Raw genomic sequence first — 22,779 nt, forward strand, 5'->3', positions numbered from 1 at the left:
TTCCCCGATCTTTCAAAGATTTATCCACCTCCTCTCTAAATACCCCCCATGATCTCGTTTCCACAATCCTACATTGCAGAGAATTCCAGAGATTCACCACCCTCTGCAAGAAGGAATTCTTACACAGCTCAGTTTTAAACAACCCTCTCCTCAATATTGTAACTATGTCCCTCATTTGAGCCTCTCCCACTTACCCATTCCCTTGCTGCCTGCGGCTGCTTAAGGTGTGGAGTTACCATTGATTGTGATGTCAAATGCTGCTCAGGGTCCCAGAGCAGAATGCTGAGACCTTCCAGCTCATAACTACTTGGTCAGAGGCCAGGCATCCTGCAATGAATGATTCACCTCTCCACACCACAGCCATCAGCAAGGCAAAGTCCAGCAGCTCAATGGAATGCTCTCCCCTTACCTGTTTGAGTACAGCTCCAACAACTTTCAATACAGTGGCTGCAGTGTGTGCACAGTGTTTGTCCAAACTCTCACTCACCCAGGCTATTCCAACAGTACCTTCCAAACCCACAACCTCGACTAGCAAGGACAAGGGCGGCAGGTGCAGGGGATCACCTCCCCCTCAGGTTCCTCTCCAAGTTATATTCCATTTTGAATTGGAAATCTGACCTTAATCCTTTGTCTGCCTTCGCTGCGTCTATAATCCTGGAACTTCCTCGCCAACAGCACCCCTGAAGCACGTGCAAACAGCATACAAGGTGGTGGCTCACTACTTCCTTCTTAAGGGTAACGAAGGATGGACAAAAAATGCCAGTCTTGTCAGAGATACCCAGATCCCAAAAAAATGGATAGATAACTAAACGAAAAGTTGACAATGCTTCCTGCATATATGGATGCCTGGAACACAAAAGGCATCTGTGATTTCCCACCTGGCACAAGATGTGCATTTAATTAAACTTAGGAGCTCTGACAGGCCAGATGAACTAAATATCCAACAATTATTGCAAATTAACAACAGGTCAATCAAGGACGTTCAGCGCGGATTCGTAAATAAGCACCTGATTGGTCAAGGAGCTTTTTTCGACAAGGTAAATATGAGGTCGATGAGAGTTGGCACATGGAGTTTAGCAACAGATTTGACAAAGTCCTAGCTGGTAAACTGTGCAGGAAACTAAACACCCATGGAAACCATTGAAGAGTTGGATTCAAAGTTGGTTCATCAGGGTAATGGTTGCCAGGAGTTTTGGAGACTGGATGGTAATGTCCGAAGGGGTTCAACAGGACTTGGGACTTGATGCCTTGTCTTTTATGGTATGTGACTTGGACAAATGTTGGGCAATGATTAAGGAGCCTGCAGAAGATACCAAAATTAGCAGTGGTTCACAGTGAAGAAGAAAGTTGTACACTGCAGCAAGACTGATGGGGAACAGGGTGATTCTTACAGCTCCAGTGATCCAGGTTCAATCCTGAGCTCAGGTGCTGTTTGTGTGGAGTCTGCATGTTCTCCCTGTGACCATGTGGTGTCTGGTTTCCTCCCACATCCCAATGACATGCAGGTTGAGAAGTTAATTGGGTGCTGCAAATTGCCCCTAGTGTGTGGGTGGATGAGGGGAGTTGACGGGAATATGGGATGAATAAAATAGGATTTGTGTGGGATTAGTGTAATTGGGCAGGCGTGGTAGTGTAGTGGTCAGCATAACGCTATTACAGCGCCAGCGACCCGGGTTCAATTCTGGCCACTGTCTGTAAGGAGCTTGTACGTTCTCCCCGTGTCTGCGTGGGTTTCCTCCGGGTGCTCTGGTTTCCTCCTACATTCCAAAGACGTAGAGGTTAGGAAGTTGTGGGCACGCTATTTTGGCACCAGAAGCATGGCGACACTTACTGGCTGCCCCCAGAACACTCTACACAAAAGACGCATTTCACTGTGTGTTTTGATGTACATGTGACTAATAAAGAGATCTTATCTTACTCAGTGGTTGGCAGAGACTCGGTGGGCAGAGGGGCCTGTTTCTGTGAGATGTCAATGGAAAAGGCAGGCACAAAAGAAGCAAATGGAATTCAATTCAGAGAAGTGTGAAGGGAAATAATTGTTGAGGGACAGAGGGAGGTTGGAGTATGGCAGCAAGACAGGTGGATAAGGTGGTTAACACACAGTAGGGGATACTTGCTGTTTATTGACAAAGAAACATAACATGGAAAAACTGTAAGAAGCATTGTAGCACATTACAGAGAGGGTGTAATTGTACAGGAGAAGGGCAGAGAGGAAACTAATAAGGATTGGAAAATTTTAGTATCCGTAGAGACCGTCTAGACTGGAATTGTTTAATTTGGAACTAAAGTGATTGAGGGGAGATTTAATTGTGGGATAGACAGGAAGCTGGAAGGGTCTACCTGTACGGTCTACCTCTTGCCCCCTCTACTTTCCTACCATTTAGAGGGGACAATAACCAAGGGATAGAACAGGCAGGCACGGTAGTGTAGCGGTTAGCGTAACGCTTTACAACACCAGCGACCCGGGTTCAATTCCGGCCGCTGTCTGCAAGGAGTTTGTACGTTCTCCCCGTGTCAGCGTGGGTTTCCTCTGGGTGTGCTGGTTTCCTCCCACATTCCAAAGACGTACGGGTTAGGAAGTTGTGGGCAATGTTACGTTGGCACCGGAAGCGTGGCGACACTTGCGGGCTGCCCCCAGAACACTCTACGCAAAAGATGTGTGTTTCAATGTACATGTGACTAATAAAGATATCTTATCTTAACTGGAGGAAAGAAAATTAGTCAAAGAATGCTGCCTGAAAGGCAGGTGGGGCGGGACTTTCATCACATTTGAAAGGTACGTCAGTGAAGCCATAACCTCCAAAGATGCTGAACTGAGAGTCAAGAAATGGGGTGAATACAAAGAGTTCAGTTTTTGGCCAGTGTGGACCAAATGACCTCCGTTTCGTGCCATGAATTTTAATCACAAGTGCACTCTACCCCTTCCTTCTCAACTCAACCACCTTGCCCACCCTCTGCAACGATGTGTTGGAGACGATTTGTCTCTCCCTGCCATCCAGTCAATCACTGACCGTCTGACCCACACGACACCTACTATCCAGGAGGTCGGTGCTCTTGGACATCTGCTCCAGCTCCCAGCCCAGGTGCGCCGACTCGTTCATACTCTGCTTCTTCTCAATTTCCAGCACCATGTTCTCCTCGAGCAGCTCTTCGATGCGCTTCCTATCCGCCTCCCGGTCCTGCCCAAGGTGGAAGCAGATACAAGAGCAAGGTTTAATGGGCATTTAGACAGGCACATGAACATGCAGGAAATGAAGGGATATAGGGCACCTGTAGGAAGATGGGATTAGTCTCAATTGGCATCATGTTCAGGCAGATGGAATTAGTCTAAACTGGCATCATGGTCGGCACAGACATGATGGGCTGAAGGGCCTCTTCCTATGCTATGTTCTGAATACCCTCTGATACGGGTCAGCAAGATAGTCAGCTCTGGGAACAGATTATTGATGGTCTTGGTAGTGGGAGCATATCCCACGAACCCAAAACTGGGAAAAAAAGATATAAGTTACAAAACAACAATTCAAAAGAAAATAGGAAATGACATTGGAGGGATTATTGTGTGCAGTATTTATGTGCAGTTCTGGTCACCTAACTATAGGAAGGATATCAGTAAGATTGAAAGAGTGCAGAGAATATTTACTAGAATGTTGCCAGGTCTTCAGGGGTTGAGTTACAGGAAAAGATTGAACAGGTTAGGACTTTATTCCCTGGAACGTAGAAGAATGAGGGGAGATTTGATAGAGGTTTACAAAATTATGAGGGGTATAGACAGAGTAAATGCGAGTAGGCTCTGTCCACCTAGATTAGGAGAGACAAGTATGAGAAGACATGGCTTTAGGGTGAAAGGGGAAAGATTTAGGGGAACATTAGGGGGAACTTCTTCACTCAGAGAGTGGTGGGAGTGTGGAACGAGCTGCCATCTGACGTGGTAAATATGGGCTCACTCTTAAGTCTTAAGAATAAATTGGATGGATACATGGACGGGAGAGGTCTAGAGGGGTATGGACTGGGTGCAGGTCAATGGGACTAGTGGAATAAAGTTTCGGCACAGACTAGAAGGGTTGAATGGCCTGTTTTCTGTGCTGTAGTGTTCTATGGTTCTATGGATGGGTAACTGGAGTAAACCTACAACATCCACCTCATGGGAATCCAACACTACGCAGCACAAATACTCTAGACTCATTGATACACCTCAAGCAAAGCCCCTGTTATAAGCCTCAGCACCAATTTGGCCTTTAACTACGTTCAATGCAGTGAGCGTTCTCTTCAAGTTGGGTGGAGACAGTGAGGTGCAGCACTCACCATTTCTAGGTCCTGCAGCTTGGATTTGAGCTGGAGGTTTTCCTTTTCCAGGTCGTGCAACTTATCACAACGAGCCCTCGCGACGATGAGCTGCTCCTCCAGCATGGTCTTCGTCTCGATCAGGACTATGTTGTCCTCACGGAGTTCCTGGGAAACAAGCAAGGTTCAAGTTAGGCCCCCTCATGGGTTCAATACCCAAACCCTTCCTTGATTCTGAACAACTTAGACAGGTACATGGATAGGAAAGGCTCAGAGGGATAGGGGCCAAACGCAGGCAAATGGTACCAGCTCAGGCAGACATCTCAGTTGTGTTGGGCCCAAGGAGCCTGGTTCTGTGCTGTATGGGCAGGCACGGTAGTGTAGTGGTTAGCGTAACGCTTTACAGTGTCAGCGACCCGGGTTCAATTCTGGCCACTGTCTGTAAGGAGTTTGTACGCTCTCCCCGTGTCTGCGTGGGTTTCCTCCGAGTGCGCCGGTTTCCTCCCACATTCCAAAGACGTACGGGTTAGGAAGTTGTGGGTATGCTATGTTGGTGCCGGAAGCGTGGCGACACTTGCGGGCTGCCCCCAGAACACTCTACGCAAAAGATGCATTTCACTGTGTGCTCCAGTGTACATGTGACGAATAAAGATATCTTATCTTATCTATGGCACTCTGTCATATATAATCTCAGAAATGCATATTTCCTTACATTATAAGGAAGCCATTCAGCCCATCATGTCGATACAATTCTCAAAGCAATCCCATCAATCTCATTCCCCACTTAATTCTCTGAAACCTATTTCTTTCACACACATGCCCATTGACACCCCATTCTACTGCCATTCACTGACCCTACAGGTAATTTACACTGGCCAATTTACACCTGTCAACCAGCTCGTCTTTGGGATGTGGCAAGAAACCAGGGAGCCCTTGGGGAAAAAACCCACGCGATCACAAGGCAAACAGACAGACTCCATACAGACAGCACCAGAGACCAAGATTGAATCCGAATCGCTGCAACTGTGAGACAGCTACTTTACTAGCTGCACCATCGTGTTTCCCCCTGCCCCCCACCCCCAGTTATTGATCCATTAACTATTTAAAACACCGTTTTTTATTTACTTCATCTAAACTGTTGATTACTCTAAATTACATCGGTATGCAAGACAAGTTTTTCACTGTACCTCAGTAGAAGTGACAATAATAAACCAATACCAATAAATTAAATGTGAGGGATTCTAACACCACTTCTTGACATGGTTCCCTTCCCTGGAAACAGACCAAAAGCAGGAAATGTACCACCTGCTTTGCTAGCTCAATCTGGGCTATTCTGCATGCATGGATACAGACACCATCGGAGTAATTTTGGTATTGGTAAATTGGTTTATTATTGTCACTTGTACCGAGGTACAGTGAAAAACTAGTCTTGCATACCATTCATACAGATCAATTCATTACACAGTGCATTGAAGTAGTACAGGGTAAAAACAATAACAGAATATAGAGTACAGTGTCACAGCTACAGGGAAGTGCAGTGCAGGTGGACAATAAGGTGCAAGGTCATAACAAGGTAGATTGTGAGGTCAAGAGTCCACCTCATCGTATAAGGGAACCATTCAATAGTCTTATCACTGTGGTATAGAAGCTGTCCTTGAGCCTGGAGGGGTACGTGCCCTCAGGCTTCTGTATCTTCTGCCTGATGGGAGAGGGAAGAAGAGAGAATGACCCGGGTGGGTGGGGTCTTTAAATTTATCCAAACCTTAAGTGTTCTTTTCTTTGTAATACGGGTTCAGTGGAGGGGGTGTTTAACTGAGGCCCAGAGTAGGCAGGAAGATGCCATTTCCAGGGACAGAAGGGCCAACGATTAGGGAGTGGACAGTTTGGCTTTCAATGTTAGTTCAGATTCATAAAATCATACAAGGGGAGAGATAGGATGGGCTCTGGAGTGAAGGAGGCTGAGGGGCAAGCCTCAGATAATTACAAGATATTGAGGGGCATAGATAGGGTGGAGAGTCAGAATCTTTTTCCTAGGGTATGGGTGTCAAAAACAACAGGGCATAGATTTAAGGTGAGAGGAAGGAGTCTTAAAGGGTATCTGAGGGGTAAGTTTTTTTTATATATACAGAGAATGGTTGATATCTGGAACTTGCTGTCAGAGGAGGTGGTGGAGTCAAATACAACTACTATGCTTAACAGATACTTAAACAAGCAAGGCATAGACCGATACAACCCTAATGCAGGCAAATGGAATTAGTTTTTTGGACAAAGGGTCAGCTTGGGTGTGGTGGGCCAAACAGAACCTTTTCTGTGTTGTACAACCTTGTGACTCATGAGGAGGGCATTGGGCCAATCGAAGAGGTATTCAACTTCAATCCACTTCCCAGCTCTAGGCCCATATGTTCACAAGATCACAAGACAAGGGAGCAGAAGCAGGCCATTTGGCCCATCGAGTCTGCTTCAAGGAAAAAGGAAAAAAAGAAGTGAGAAATGGGGAATGGGGGGGGGGGGGGAACAAAACAAAAAAAAACCTATTCTAATCCCAATTTCCGGCCTTATCCCCATATCCCTTGATACCCTGACTATTTAGATATCTATCTATCTCCTCCTTGAACACCCCAACTGATCTGGCCTCCACTGCTGTACGTGGCAAGGAGTTCCACAAATTCACCACCCTCTGGCTAAAGAAATTTCTCCTCATCTCTGTTTTGAAACTGTACCCTCTAATTCTAAGATTGTGCCCTCTGGTCCTGGACTCACCCACCAAGGAAAACAGCCTAGCCACATCTACTCTGTCCTTTCCCATCAACATTTTAAATGTCGCTATGAGGTCCCCTCTCATTCTTCTGTACTCCAGTGAGTACAGTCCAAGAGCCGACAAACGCTCATCAGACGTAAGCACTTTCATTCCTGGAATCATCCTCGTAAATCTCCTCTGAACCCTCTCCAACGTCAGCACATCCTTCCTAAGATGTGGGGCCCAAAACTGCGCACAATATTCCAAATGAGGCCTCACTTGTGCCCCGTAGAGCCTCATCAACACTTCCTTACTTTTATACACTATACCTCTCGAAATGAATGCCAACATAGCATTCGCTTTCTTTACCACCGATCCGACCTGGTGGTTAACCTTTAAGGTATCCTGCACGAGTACCCCCAAGTCCCTTTGTACTTCTGTACTTTGAATTTTCTCTCCTTCTAGATAATAATCTGCCCGTTTATTTCTGCTTCCAAAGTGTACAACTGCACATTTCTCAACATTGAATCTCATCTGCCATTTCCTTGCCCATTCTCCTAAACTATCTAGGTCTCTCTGCAACCTTCCTATCTCCTCAATAATCCCTACTCCTCCACCTATCTTGGTGTCATCCGCAAACTTAGCCACAAAACCATTTATTCCATCATCCAAATCATTAATGTACAAGGTAAAAAGGAACGGCCCCAACACCGACCCCTGCGGCACACCACTAGTAACCGGTAACCAACCAGAACTAGATCCTTTTATTTCCACTCTCTGCTTCCTGCCAACCAGCCAATGCTCCACCCATTCTGTTATCCTACCCATAATTCCATGACCTCTCATTTTATTAATCAGTCTCTTGCGAGGCACCTTATCGAAGGCCTTTTGAAAGTCTAAATACACAACATCTACCGCCTCTCCCTTATCCACCCTACCTGTGATTTCTTCAAAAAATTCCAATAGGTTGGTCAGGCAGGATCTTCCCTTCACAAAACCATGTTGGCTAGGACCTATCTTGCCTTGCGCCTCTAGGTATTCCGTAACCCCATCCTTGAGGATAGATTCCAATAACTTTCCCATCACTGACGTCAGACTAATAAGTCTGTAATTTCCTTTATGCTGCCTCCCTCCTTTCTTATACAGCGGAACTACATTTGCGACCCTCCAGTCCTCCGGAACCATGCCGGAATCTATCGATTCCTGGAAAATTATCACTAATGCCTCCGCTATCTTTAAAGCCACCTCCTTCAGAACCCAGGGATGCACCTCATCCGGTCCGGATGGATTACGGCACTTCAAGTGCTCACTAAATGTCATGAGAACTTTGGCCTTGTTAACCTTTCAGACAGCGAGTTCCCCACCTCCACTGGTACTCTAAGTGGGGAAAAAATGTCCTATCAATTCTTCTGCTATCAACCATCTTTAAGCTGCACGTTGGGTGGCACAGCTGAAGGAGATATATTGGTCAGGAGACCTCCTTGGGTTTCTGAAAAGGATGGTGGTATTTTGTGTAAACACCTCATTGGAGGAATGGTACCACGGACAATGTAGCCCAGCCTCAACAATACATTCTGGAGACTGCAGATGTTGGAATTCCACCTGGATAGTCTATAACCCAATGGGATGAACACTGAATTCTCCAATTTCAGGTAAACTGCTCCCCCTCTGTCCCTTCTCTCTCTCCTCCTGGTCCACCCAGTTCTTCCTACACTCACCCCAGTCCATCACCATCCCCCACCACCCCCCACCCCCGTTTCTTTCCCTCCCTCCATCCACACCATGTGCCCATCACCCACACACCCCTCCCACTGGGTCCCCTCCCCCCCCCCCCCGTTCCCATCTGCCCTGCCCTCCTCCCTTATCCGGTTCCAGGCTCCACCTTCCTCTCCTATCAGATCTCACCGTCTGCAGGCCTTTGTTGCTCCACCCATCACCTCCCAGCCTCTGTCGCTATCTCCACCCTCCCCTCCTCCATCTGCCTATCACCCCTCCTCACGTGATCCACCCATCACCTGCCGGCTGTTGCTCCACCCATCACCAGCCAGCTCTTTATACCGGCTATCTCCCCTCAATATCTTCTTTATATCTTCTTTATATTTTCTTCTAGTCCAGATGAAGGGTCTCAACCAGAAACGTCGACTGTCCATTTCCCTCCATAGATGCTGCCTGACTTGTTGAGTTCCTCCAGCATTTTGTTTGTTGCTCTACAATGCATTGCCTGGTTTCTAGGTTCAAACAGGTCTCAAACCCAAAGTGGGAGACATTAGGATCAATGTTGACTTGCAGAGCTGGTGATCCCAACCTCCCATTGTGTTCCCTGATGTCTATCTCCCCTCCACGGACTTCAAAGGACACAAGACAATGGTAAAGAGCAGACCATGGAACCACTGACACCGGCAAGTTAAAATGAACACTACACAAATAACTATGGAACAAAAGTTACTAATAAACTTTGTAATCAAAGAGAACTTCATGATGTAATTAATAAGCAGAAGCTGGACAAACACAGTTTATCCAGAGAGATAGGAATAGAAAGAAATGCTATTTGCGCTCTTGTGAACCATGGGCCCGATGGGTCAAATGGTCTGGTCGTTGTGCCTTGCATTTGATGTGAAAGAAATGGATTTATACATGCATGCACCCAACTCACAGCAGTTTGGTTCCATTGTGTCCTACCATCCATAAAGGCAGACAGCTAACTACTTATTTAACTTGGCACTGAGCCAGTCAATAGTAGGAGCGTCTCCACAGAACAAAGCGAGGAACACCCCAGGCATGAAATTTCCACAACTGTTTATGTCACAATTGAACATAAAAAGCAGAACTCACAAAGACTGTTGGCAAGGATTCAGCCCTCCATCTTAGAGTTTCATCTGGGAGACCCCACCACCCCACTGTTTAATCAGAGACCCCACAATTCCAGTGTGTAATCAGCAGAGACCCCACAACCCCACTGTTTAATCAGAGACCCCGCAACCCCACTGTTTAATCAGAGACCCCGCAACCCCACTGTTTAATCAGAGACCCCACAACCCCAGTGTGTAATCAGCAGAGACCCCACAACCCCACTGTTTAATCAGAGACCCCACAACCCCACTGTTTAATCAGACACCCTGCAACCCCACAGTTTCATCAGAGACCCCACAACCCCACTGTTTCATCAACAGACCCCACAACCCCACTATTTAATCAGCAGAGACCCCACAACCCCACTATTTAATCAGCAGAGACCCCACAACCCCAGTGTTTTGTCTGTACATCTACACTGCCAACACCATGTCTGCAAAGTACAACAGCTTGTCCTCACTGATCTAAGTTGGCAATGTCATTGAGCATTGTGTCATCAAACGAGTGCCATTCGCTTCTCTGAGCTCGGCTGTTCCAAACTTTTGCTCCAGTGGCTTGCTCTCTATTGAAGACCGCTATTTTTACATTTGAGCCCTCTTTGCCCTCAATTTAAATACAATGTGCTGCAGTCCTCAAAGGATTCCCGTTTACCCACTTGTTCGACACAGTCCTGGTGTGTGTTCTCTACCTACTGTGGTTTGCATTCCAATGAAGCCTATAAATCAAAACATTTTTTGTATATATTATTAAGGATTCAATTCGCTTGCCAAGGAACAAGCTGATGTAGGTATATGGGGAAAATGCAACTCAGATATAGATTTTTCAGAACAGAGGTCAGAGACCTTTGTAAACCAGAGCAAATGAGTTAATAAGGTCTTGCTCACGAGTTCATCTGCACACCACACTGGGTCATGTTGCGGTGAAAAAGATCAACTGTGTATATTTTGGCAGGGCTTGGGGAGGTTTTATTGTACATTAACTTCAGGGTACTGGTCCTAAGACACAACCCACTGTGCACGCATATAATCTAACCCACTGCTGTGCAGGATAAGTGGGGTTGGGTAAATTAACTGTGCTAACTACTGAATTTTCGAAACACAGAACATGGAACAGTTGAGCACAGGAACGGGCCCTTCGGCCCACTATGTCTGTGCTGACCACGATGCCAAATTAAACCAAATCTATCTGCCTGCATGTTGTCCATATCCCTCCATCCCCTGCATGTTCACGTGTCTGTCCAAAAGCATCTTAAAGGCCACCACATCCACTTCTTCCACCACCCTTGGCAGCAAGTTCCAGGCACCCGCCACTCTGTGTAAAAGAAAAACTTCTCTCGCACATCTCCTTTAAAAGACAGTTGGACAGGCCATTGGGTTTGGAAGGTTATGGGCCAAATGCTGGCAAATGGGACTAGATTGGAAGGGTCATCTTGGTCAGCCTGGACCAGTTGGACCAAAGGGCCTGTTTCCACGCTGAATAACTCTATGACTCTAAACTTTCTTCCTCTCACCTTAAAGCTATGTTCTCTAGTATCTGACATTTCCACCTGGGAAAAAGATTATATGCCTCTCATAATTTTATATAGTTCTCAGCCTCTGCTGCTCCAGAGAAAACAATCCAAATTTGTCCAACCGTCCTTCTAGTTTATACTCTCTAATCCAGGCAGCATCCTGGTGAGCCTCTTCTGCACCCTCTCCAAAGCCTCCACATCCCTCCTGTAATGGGGCAACCAGAACTGCACTCAATACTCCAAGTGTGGCCCAACCAAAGTTCCACACCACTGCAACACTAATTCACGACCCTCACACTCAGTGCCCTGACCGATGAAGGCAGGCATCCCGTACGCCTTCTTTATCACCCTCTTCATCCACGTTGCCTCTCTCTGAGAAGTTCAGGATTTGAGTGACATCCCCGTTGAAACATCCAAGTGCTCCTCCGCACACCCTCCAACCCCGTGGTCAGGAATTATCCGAGCAGCAGATAATTCTGGCGGAGGTTGAGGGGTGATCTGTTGGGAGTGTATAAAATTATGAGGGGCATAGATAGGGTGGACAAGCAGTATCTTTTTCCCATTATTGAGTGATCCAATACCAGAAGGCATGCACTTAAGGTGAGGGGGGTAGGTTCAGAACAGACGTGAGGGGTACGTTTTTTTTTACTGAGAGAGTGGTGGATGCCTGGAATGCGTTGCCTGATAGAGTGGTGGAGGCACATTCATTGGGGGCTTGGATGGGCACATAAATGAGAGGAAAATGGAGAGATATGGGCATTCTGTAGGTAGGAGGGATTAGCTATGTCAGCACAACATTGTGGGCCGAAGGGCCTGTTCTGTGCTGTACTGTTCTATGTTCAGAGACAGCAGCTTTACTTGGATGGTACAGATAAGATTTCAACTGAGTGCTGCACAACGACTCAAAGGGAAACAATGAACAGGAATAATCAGGGTGTGGATGGACACAACTGTGGAGTTAACATAGGGGGAAGGAAAGTAGAGGGCATCACAGTGCCACAGTACTCAGCACTGCTGCCTCACAGCACCAGGGACCAAAGTTTGACCCTGGCTCACTGGTGCTGAGGCAGTGGTGTTAATGCAGACACAAGAGGCTGCAGAAAATCTGGAGCAAAGATGCAGCCTGGTGCTGTCTGTATGGAGCTTGCGTGTTCTCTCTGTGACTTTGTGGGCTTTCCCTGGATGCTTCAGTTTCCTCCGACGTCCCAGACACATGCTGGTAAGAAAATAGTAACTTAATGTAGGCGAGTAGCAAAGGAATTGAAGTGGAGTTGATGGGTGCCTGAAAGAAAAGTAGTTCAGGAGTGAAGGGAAATAAGGAGAGGAGAGAAGGGACTGACGGGTAGCACAGTGGGGCAGCTCAAAGAGCTGTTGTCTCAATACTCCAGTGACCTGGGTTCAATCCTGACCTCGGGTGCCGTCTGTGTGGAGTTTGCATGTACTCCTGACCTCAGGTGCTGTCTGTGTGGAGTTTGCACGTACTCCTGACCTCAGGTGCTGTCTGTGTGGAGTTTGCACGTACTCCCATGTCAGCATGGGTTTCCTCCCGCATACTCTCTAATCCAGGCAGCATCCTGGTGAGCCTCTTCTGCACCCTCTCCAAAGCCTCCACATCCCTCCTGTAATGGGGCGACCAGAACTGCACTCAATACTCCAAGTGTGGCCCAACCAAAGTTCCACACCACTGCAACACTAATTCACGACCCTCACACTCAGTGCCCTGACCGATGAAGGCAAGCATCCCGTATGCCTTCTTTATCACCCTCTTCATCCACGTTGCCTCTTTCTGAGAAGTCCAGGATTTGAGTGACATCCCTGTTGAAACATCAAGTGCTCCTCTGCACACCCTCCAACCTCGTGGTCAGGAATTATCCAAGCAGCAGATAACTCTGGTGGAGGCTGAGGGGTGATCTGTTGGAAGTGTATAAAATTAAGAGGGGCATAGATAGGGTGGACAAGCAGTATCTTTTTCCCATTATTGAGCGATCCAATACCAGAGGACATGCATTTAAGGTGAGAGGGGGTAGGTTCAGAACAGACGTAAGGTGTACGTTTTTTACTGAGAGAGCGGTGGATGCCTGGAATGCGTTGCCTGATAGAGTGGTGGGGGCAAATTCATTGGGGGCTTTTAAGAGGGGCTTGGATGGGCACATGAATGAGAGGAAGATGGAGAGATATGGGCATTCTGTAGGTAGGAGGGATTAGCTATGTCGGCGCAACATTTTGGGCTGAAGGGCCTGTCCTGTGCTGTACTGTTCTATATGTTACCCCTAGTGTGTAGGTGAGTGGTAGAATCTGGGGGGGGGCAGGCGGGGGGAGTTGATGGGCATGTGGGGAGAATAAAATGGGGTCAGTGTAAGATTAATGTCAAATAGATAGTCAGTGGGCCAAAGGGCCCATTTCCATTCAATGTGACCCTGCTGAGGGTCAGCATTTACCCAACGGTCTCCTTTCTGTGCATCAACAAACATGTAAGAAGAGCTCTCAGTAAGTGGTTAAGTATGTTGATGGAACTCAAAAAGCAAAAACTGCATGTGCTGGAAATCTGTTCCAGGAAAGATCATCAACCTGAATCATTGAATCTGCTTCTCTCTCCAGAGGTGCTGCCTGACTTGTTGAGTATTTCCAGCGTTTTCTGTTTACCTCACAGAGAACTCTCAGTCAATTTTACGAATCAGTTCTGGTTATTCAGCAGTCCACAGATTATCTCTGGACTGCAGCAAAAACAATTCTTGATCTCACCGACAGCCAGGTCTTCAGATAAAATTAATTTCTTCAAAAAAATGCATTGAATAGAGGATGGTACTCAAGTCTGAGGATGGACAGCGAGGAAAGCTATCAAAGCTTGCAAAGTGATCTGGACTAGCTGGGAAAATGGGCTGAAAAATGGCAGATGGAATTTAATGCAGACAAGCGTGAGGTGATGTACTTTGGGAGGACAAACCAGGGTAAGTCTTACACAGTGAGTGGTAGGACACTAAAGTGCGTGGTAGAACAAAGAGACCTGGGAATACAGATTCATAATTCCTTGAAAGTGGCATCACAGGTAGATAGGGTCGTAAAGAGAGCTTTTGGCATATTGGCCTTCATAACTCAGGGCACTGAGTACAGGAGTTGGGATGTTATGTTGAAGTTGTACAAGATGTTGGTGAGGCCAAACTTTGTACACAGGTATTTTATACACAAGTATTGTGTGCAGTTCTGGTCACCTACCTACAGGAAAGATATCAATAAATTTGGAAGAGTGCAGAGAAAATTTACACGGATGTTGCCGGGACTTGAGGACCTGAGTTATAGGGAAAGGTTGAATAGGTCAGGACTTTATTCCCTGGAGCATAGGAGAATGAGGGGAGATCATATAGAGGTATACAAAATTATGAGGGGTATAGATAGGGTGAATGCATGCAGGCTTTTTCCCCCCAGGTTGGGTGAAACTAGAACTAAAGGTCATAGGTTTAGGGTGAAAGGTGAAATATTTAAGGGGGATCTGAGGGGGAACTACTTCACTCAGAGGGTGGTGCGAGTGTGGAACGAGCTGCCAGCGGAAGTGGTGGATGCGGGTTCAATTGTAACACTTAAGAGAAGTTTGGATAGGTACATGGATGGGAGGGGTGTGGAGGGATATGGTCTGGGTGCAGGTAGATGGGACTAGGCAGAAAACCAGGCCGGCATGGACAAGATGGACCGAAGGGCCTGTTTCTGTGCTGTAGTGCTCCATGGCTCTATGGTGTATGCAGTAGAGTTGAGTTGAGTTTATTGTGATGTGCACAAGTACAGATACAAATGATGTAGATACAGATACAATGAAAAACTTGTTTGCAGCAGCATCACAGACAAATAGGTTCAGACAACACACAGAACATAAATTGTACGTAAATTATACAAGACAGTGAAGGCAGAGAAAAAAAGACTGCAAAAACAAGAGCTTAGTGCATAAAACAAAAACACAATCAAAGACAAGTCCATGGTGGTGCAAGAGGTGGTCCATAGTGTTCCATTGCTGAGGTAGGGTTAGGGTTGCACAGGTCAGTTCAAGAACCTGATGATTGTAGGAAAGTAGTTGTTCCTGAACCTGGTGGTGTGGGACTTCAGGCTTCTGTACCTCCTGCCTGATGGTAGCAGCGAGAAGAGGGCATGACCCGGCATAATTAATAGGAGGATTACTCGTGTCCATTTTGCCTGGGAATATTAGAAATGAATAAAAAAAGGAAGGAACTTACTTCCATTCTGGCCTTGTAGAAATCCACATCGTGTAGCCTCTCTCTGCACCGTGTGAGCTCATTTTCTAGTCTGTCCACCCGGTTCGCTTTCTCTCGCAGCGAGTCCAGCTCATCTTGATACGCTCTCACCGAACGTGCATCTGAGGTCAACTGCATGTTCTGAGTAAGAACCAAAAGAATTTTGTGGTTAAACCATTAATTTTTCTGCCTTCATCCCAGTGCCAAGTTCAGAATCCAAACAGTGCAACACTCCATCCTGCAGCACAACAAATTCCATTTTCCTAAAGGAATCAAGGGTCGAGGGAGAATGAGGAACTGAGTATTGGTCAAAATAAAAAGGTAGAGCGGCTGGTGAGCTTGAAGGCTGATAAATCCCAAGGACCCGATGGTCCACATCCCAGAGTTTTGAGGAAGGGGCTTTATTTAGAGATGGTGGATGCTCTGGTAAGCATCTTCCAAAGTTCTGCAGATCCTAGAATTGTTCCTGCAGATTGGAGGGTAGGAAATCTGATCTGACTATTTAAGGAGGGAGGGGAGAGAGAAAATGGGGAACTACTGATCTGTCAGCCTAAGTGGTTGGGAAAATGTTTAAATCCATAATAGCAGAACACTTTGGAAAGAACAATAGGATTGAGCAGAGTCAACGTGGATTTCACCTCTTTCACACTCCCTGCTGCACATTCTCCTACTCTTATCTCTTCCTCTGTTATTCCATAATTATCACTTTATTACTTTTCGTGCACTGCTTCAGATTGCACTACAACCTTTGCACCATTCTGGAGAAAATCATTTTTGACTAATTTATTGGATTTCTTTGAAGATGCAATGAGTAGAATCGACAAGAAAGGTACCAGTGCACGTGGTGTATTTGCTGCCTGGATCGGAGGGCATGTCTTATGAGGATACGTTGACAGAGCTGGGGCTTTTCTCTTTGGTGAGGTGACTTGATAGAGGTGTACAAGATGATAAGAGGCATAGATCGGGTGAACAGAGACTTTTTCCCAGGGTGACAATGGCTAACACGAGGGGACATAATTTTAAGGTGATTGGAGGAAGGTATAAGGGATGTCAGGGGTAAGTTTTTTTACACAGAGAGTGGTGGGTGTGTGGAACACACTGCCGGCAGAGGTTGTGGGGGCAGATACATTAGGGACATTTAAGAGACTCTTTGATAGCCATGATAGAAAAATGGAGGGCTATATGGGAGGGAAGGGTTAGATAGATATTAGAGCAGGATAAGATGTTGGCACATTGTGGGCCGAAGGGCCTGTACTGTGCTGTAATGTTCTATGTTCTATGTCCATTCTGCTGTTTTGCGCTCGATATATTTATTGTTGCATCATTACCATGTACACCGATTATGTTGTGAGCTTCACGCAAGCATGGAATTTCACTGCACCCTGGTGTATATGACAATAAACTAATCTAATCTGATTGGGAAAGTCATTTTGGACTGATTTATTGGATTTTCTTGAAGATGCAAAGAGTAGAATTGACAAGAGGGGTACAAGTGTATGTGGTGTGTTTGGATTTCTGGAAGAATTTCAATAAAGTGCCACTGAGACGATGGTTAATGTGGAAGTGGAGGCAATGAACTGACATGGACTGAGAGCTGGTCATCAGACAGGAACCAAGGAGTGCGAATAAACAGACCTTTCTCTAGTAGGCAGACGGAGACGAGTGGGGTATGGCTGGGATCAGAGCCCGAGCCTCAGCTATTCACAATCCACAATGACAATTTGGTCGTGGGACTGAAATGTTACATTTCCAAGTTTGCTGATGATGCTAAACTAAGTGGGGTTGTTTGTATGGTGGAGGATGTTAAAGAGGCTTCAAGGGGACAAGGCGGATGGAATGTAATGTGGAAAAATGTGAGGCCATCCATTTTGGTACACAAAACAGAAAAGCAGAGTATTTGTTAAGTGGTGAGAGATTGGGTAGCGTTGATAGAACGTAACAGCACAGTACAGGCCCTTCTGCCCACAATGTTGTGCCTACACTTTATCCTGCTCTATCTAACCCTTCCCTCCCACATAGTCCTCCATTTCCCTATTATTCATGTGGTTATCTAAGAGTCTCTGAAATGTCCCTAATGTATCTGCCCCCACAACTTCTGCCAGCAGTGCGTTCCACGCACCCACCACTCTCTGTGTAAAGAACTTACCCCTGACATCCCCCTTGTATCTTCCTCCAACCACCTTAAAATTATGCTCCCTTGTGTTAGCCATAGTCGCCCTGGGAAAAAGTATTTGACTGTCCACTTGATCTATGCCTCTTATCATCTTGTACACATCTATCAAGTCACCTCTCAACCTCCTTCTCTCCAAAGAGAAAAGCCCTAGCTCACTCAACCTATCCTCATAGACATGCTCTCCAATCCAGGCAGCATCCCGTTAAATCTGCTCTGCATCCTCTCTAAAGCTTCCACATCCCTTGTATAATGAGGTGACCAGAACTGAACACAATACTCCAAGTGTGCCCTAACCAGAGTTCTATAGAGCTGCAACATTACCTTGCGGATCTTGAACTCAATACCCCCGACTAATGACACACCGCACGCCTCCTTAACAACCCTATCAACCTGCGCATCAACCTTGAGAGATCTATGGATGTGGACCCCAAGATCCCTCTGTTCCTCCACACTGCTAAGAGTCCTGCCACTAACCTGGTATTCTGCCTTCAAATTCAACCTCCCGAGGTGTATCACTGTTTGGAGGATGATCGGAGGGACATAGGTGTGCTTGTAGACAATTCACCAATGGGCAACATGCTGGTGCTTCAAGGATCAGGAGGTCAAATGGCATTAGCCTATATTACAAGACGGTTTGGTTACAGGAGTAGGGAAGTCATTTTGCAATTGTGTAGGGCCTAGGTGAGACTGCAGCTGGAGTATTGTGAAGAGTTTTGGTCTTCTTACCCAAGCAAGGGTGCACTTGCTCAGAGAGAGTGCAGTGAAGTCTCACTGGACTAGTTCCAGAGATGGTTTTGCTGTATATCAATGTCACCCAGAACGGAAACAGGCCCTTCAGCCCACCAATTCTGGGCTGACCATTAACCCCATTTTATTCATCCCACATTCACATCAACTCTCCCCAAGATTCTACCACTCATCTACACTCTTGCAGCGATTTACAACAGCCATTTATCCCGCACATCTTTGGGACGTGGGAGGAAACAGGTTCACCCAGGGGAAACCCAAGCGGTCACAGGGAGAATGTGCAAACCCCACACACAGACGGCGCCCGAGTTCAGGATTAAGCCCAGGTTGCTGGCACTACTTGCTGTGCTGTGCTGCCTTTGGGGGAAGGTACTTAGGAATGAGATGAGGAAAAATATCTTCACCCAGATGTAGACTCATTGTGTTTATTCAAAACAGAGATCAATAGATCTCTGGGAATTGAGTCAAGGGATAAGGGATATTGCTGGACAAGGGAGCCAAGGTGGAAGATCAGCCGCCATGTGGTCTACCCCTGCTCTTATGACCTTATGCTATGATCCCCCAGTAACCTCCCGACATCTCATTTTCAAAGGCCTGCTGAACATCTGACGTTGCTCCTCCACCCTCCCCTCCTAGCTCCTGCTCAGCGTCCTCTTCCCCCACCCCCGCCGCCCCCCCATCACATACCTTATTGTCAGCCACGGCTCAGTGGGCCAAATCGAATGTTCAAGGGTTCAAGTCCCACTCCAGAGACGAGTGTAAATCGATGTGGAAGGAGTGCAGTATTCCCAGAGGTATCATCTTATGGTTATGTCAAACTGAAGTCCTGGCTGTGTTCTCAGGTGGATATCAAAGCCTACAGCCACCTTTTTTTACAGGTCAGGGGAGTTTTCAATGGTTACGTTTGGCTTATATTCATACCCCAATTAATTATCACAATTAATTAGCTGCTCATTATCAACTTGTTGTTGATGGGATTATGCCATGTCCCATGTCACAAAGATTTCTGGATGGAAAGGCTTTGGGATGTCCCAAACCCCCTAAAGGTGTGTGGAACTGCAAGTCGTTCTTGAGATACCCAACTAGTAGCACAGAATATACAGCAGTAAAACAGCCCAATTGGTTCTTGCTGGCATCTATGCTCCATATAAACCTCTTCTCAACTGAATACCAAAGGACACTTCTGCTTTTCTTTGAGGGGGCAGGCAGGGCTGTGGTTTAGCACTTCACCTGAAGGACAGCAAGTCTAATAGCAAAGCAATCCCAGCATATTCCACTGCATTTCCAGCCTGGACCACACTATATCCTGCACTCTGTTTTCTTTTTACGACCTCAATGTACTTATGTATGGCATGATCTGTCTAGATGGCAATGCAAACTAAAATTTTTCACTGTATTTCAGTACATGTGACAATAATAAATCAATAGACTTTTTGTGCTCAAGTCTCTGGAGTGGAACTTGAACCCCCAACCTCTGAATCACAGGTGAAGAGTATGACCCATTGAATCATGCTTGACAGTGTGCAATGTGCTAGCACGGTAGTGTAGCAGTTAGTGTAACACTATTACAGCGCCAGCGACCCGAGTTCAATTCTGGCCACTGTCTGTAAGGAGTTTGTACATTCTCCCCGTGTCTGCGTGGGTTTCCTCCGGGTGCTCCGATTTCCCCCCACATTCCAAAGACGTACGGGTTAGGGAGTTGTGGGCATGCTATGTTGGCGCCGGAAGCGTGGCGACACTTGCGGGCTGCCCCCAGAACACTCTACGCTAAAGATGCATTTCACTGTGTGTTTCAATAAAGATATCTTATCTTATCTTGACTGCACTGAGTCGACAGGACTCTTGGAGCAGACTCCTTACCTCCTGTCGCAACCTCTGCGACTCTGCATCGAGTCGCTCCACTTCATGCTTGGAGTCAATGAGCTGCTCTGCCTTTTCTTCCCTAGGGATGTTTCAGGAGGAAGGAAAAGACATTGTTAAGAGACCAAATACCTCCTGTTCAACAAATTACTATGCATTGTGAAGCACCACCAGCTTTTCAAAGATAACCTCCTTCAACACACCTACTAGATGCACTTTTGTATTGGCCTGGAGATAATCTCTGTTACACTGTGGGCAATAGTGAATAAGCAGGTGCAACCTCTTTATTCGTTCTTTGTAAGAACAGCTTTAACTGGTGGAACAAGTAGTTGAGTAATTTAGGCACAACTGCAGTTAAGGAGAGACTGGAAATCTGGCACCTTTCATTTGCAATCCAAATTACCAGTCTTGCTGCTTTTTCAATTCCTTTTCAGTGGAGTCAACATAAGCTCTGCTCCTTCTATGGGTATCTCTGCAGTCCCTAACCAGTGAGGACGGGGCTTCAGAAATACCTGTAACCCAACACCATAAATAGTTAACCATTGTCAATTTACGTTGAGCGTGCCAAACCTCTAATTCAATGTCATAATTATCAAGGAGTCAGCTTTCAAGCTGCTTAGATTGGGCAGCCTCCTTGGGGCAGTCTTATTACGATTGAGGGAGCATTCATGAATCTCAGACCTTGCCTTTCAACAAAGTGGTCAACTTAGGAAACATGGCGGCAAATTTCTGCACAGAAATACCCCACGTGAATGACCAGACTTTCCACTTCAGAGATGTTGGTCTGTTGATCACGAAGGATAATAAGGAAAACTCTCCTGCTCTTTGTAGGGTATTGCAGTGGCATCATTAACACCTGCCTGAGAGGGCAGTTTGAGGTGGGGGGGGGGGGTGGGGTGGAGGGGCTTCATTTTAATGTTTCATCTGAACAACCTCCCTGTAAAAGATAGGTGCTCCAAGAAGTTCAAGATTGGTGTGACCTCTTGCATCAAACAATCTGCTGGAAGAACAGAGGACAGAGCAGTATCTGTCGGGGGGGTAGGGGAGGAATTGTCTATGTTTCGAGTCAGAACCCTGCATAAAGACGGCCTTACCGACAATTCCTCTGCACACCCCACAAAGGCTGCTTGACCTGCTGAGCTCCTCCAGCAGATTGTTGGTTGCTCCAAATTCCAGCATCTGCAGTCTCTTGTTAGTGTAACGATTTACGGTGCCAGCGACCCGGGTTCAATTCCAGCCACTGTCCGTAAGGAGTTTGTATGTTCTCCCCATGTCTGTGTGGGTTTCCTCCGGGTGCTCCGGTTTCCTCCCACGTTACAAAGACGTACAAGGTTAGGAAGTTGTGGGCATGTTATGTTGGTGCCGGAAGCATGGCGACACTTGCGGGCTGCCCCCCAGAACACTCTACACAAAAGATGCATTTCACTGTGTGTTTTGATGTACATGTTACTAATAAAGAAATCTTATCTCATCTCTCTCTCTCGGTGCGACCTTTTGCTCAGTTCCAGGAAATTTCCCACAACTATTTCACCCCCGAGTGGTCCATACTATAAATGGCTAGGGTGGAAAGTGTGTATGCAGTGAGACACAAGCTATCACAATAACATGGGAGAGGCTGAGCAGCTGAAGGGTTTATGCTGTCATTATGTGTGAGACCAAGTGGTGCACTGTGATGGATGTATTATGTTGAGGTGTCACCCTATGCTTTAAATCTACAATCTTCTGACTTGATCCCGAGACCCAGAACTGAAGCAAATTTTAGTTCTTAAATTCAGAGGATGGGAATGTTACTGGGAAGAATAGTATTTAACGCTCATCCCCTATTACCCATTAACTGTGTGGAATCAGGGGGCAGTTTAAGAGTCAACCTTGGTCCTGCAAGTTACTTCTAGGCCAGACTAGGTGAGCACACAAGACACAAGGGAGACTGCAGATGCTGGATTATCTGGAGCAATACACACGAAATGCTAGAGGAACTAGGCAGGTCAGGCAGCATCTATGGAGGAAAATAAACAGTCGATGTTTCGGGCTGAGACTAGGTGGGCATGTTAAATTTCTTCTCCTAAAGGGATATTAATGATTTTGTTTGAAACAACAATCCACAAGCACTAATTAGCTTTCTATTACAAAGTTATTTGTAATAGAAATAACTGGGGCAGACACGGTCGTGTAGGGGGGAGGCACAGTAGTGTAGCAGTTAGAGTAACGCTATCACAGCGCCAGCGACCTGGGTTCAATTCCGGCCACTGTCTGTAAGGGGTTTGTAGTTTTGGGTCCCATATCTTAGGAAGGATGTACTGATGTTGGAGAGGGTTCAGAGGAGATTTACGAGGATGATTCCCGGAATGAAAGGGCTTACATACGATGAGCGTTTGTCGGCTCT

At 46.4% G+C, this 22,779-nt stretch overlaps 1 protein-coding gene across 1 annotated transcript in view; it reads right to left on the reverse strand.

The window, feature by feature from the left end:
- LOC127577919 (protein Daple-like) overlaps positions 1-22,779 on the reverse strand; it is a 279,944-nt gene that overhangs the window by 109,553 nt on the left and 147,612 nt on the right. The window contains exons 9-12 of the mRNA XM_052029632.1: positions 20,397-20,478; positions 15,599-15,757; positions 4,303-4,449; positions 3,035-3,179 (exon numbers count right to left, since the gene is read on the reverse strand). Of these exons, the coding sequence (XP_051885592.1) occupies positions 3,035-3,179; positions 4,303-4,449; positions 15,599-15,757; positions 20,397-20,478 (533 nt within the window). The remainder of the gene's footprint in view (positions 1-3,034; positions 3,180-4,302; positions 4,450-15,598; positions 15,758-20,396; positions 20,479-22,779) is intronic.

This window comes from Pristis pectinata, chromosome 1 (genome assembly GCF_009764475.1).
Source record: "Pristis pectinata isolate sPriPec2 chromosome 1, sPriPec2.1.pri, whole genome shotgun sequence".
Taxonomy (NCBI): domain Eukaryota; kingdom Metazoa; phylum Chordata; class Chondrichthyes; order Rhinopristiformes; family Pristidae; genus Pristis; species Pristis pectinata.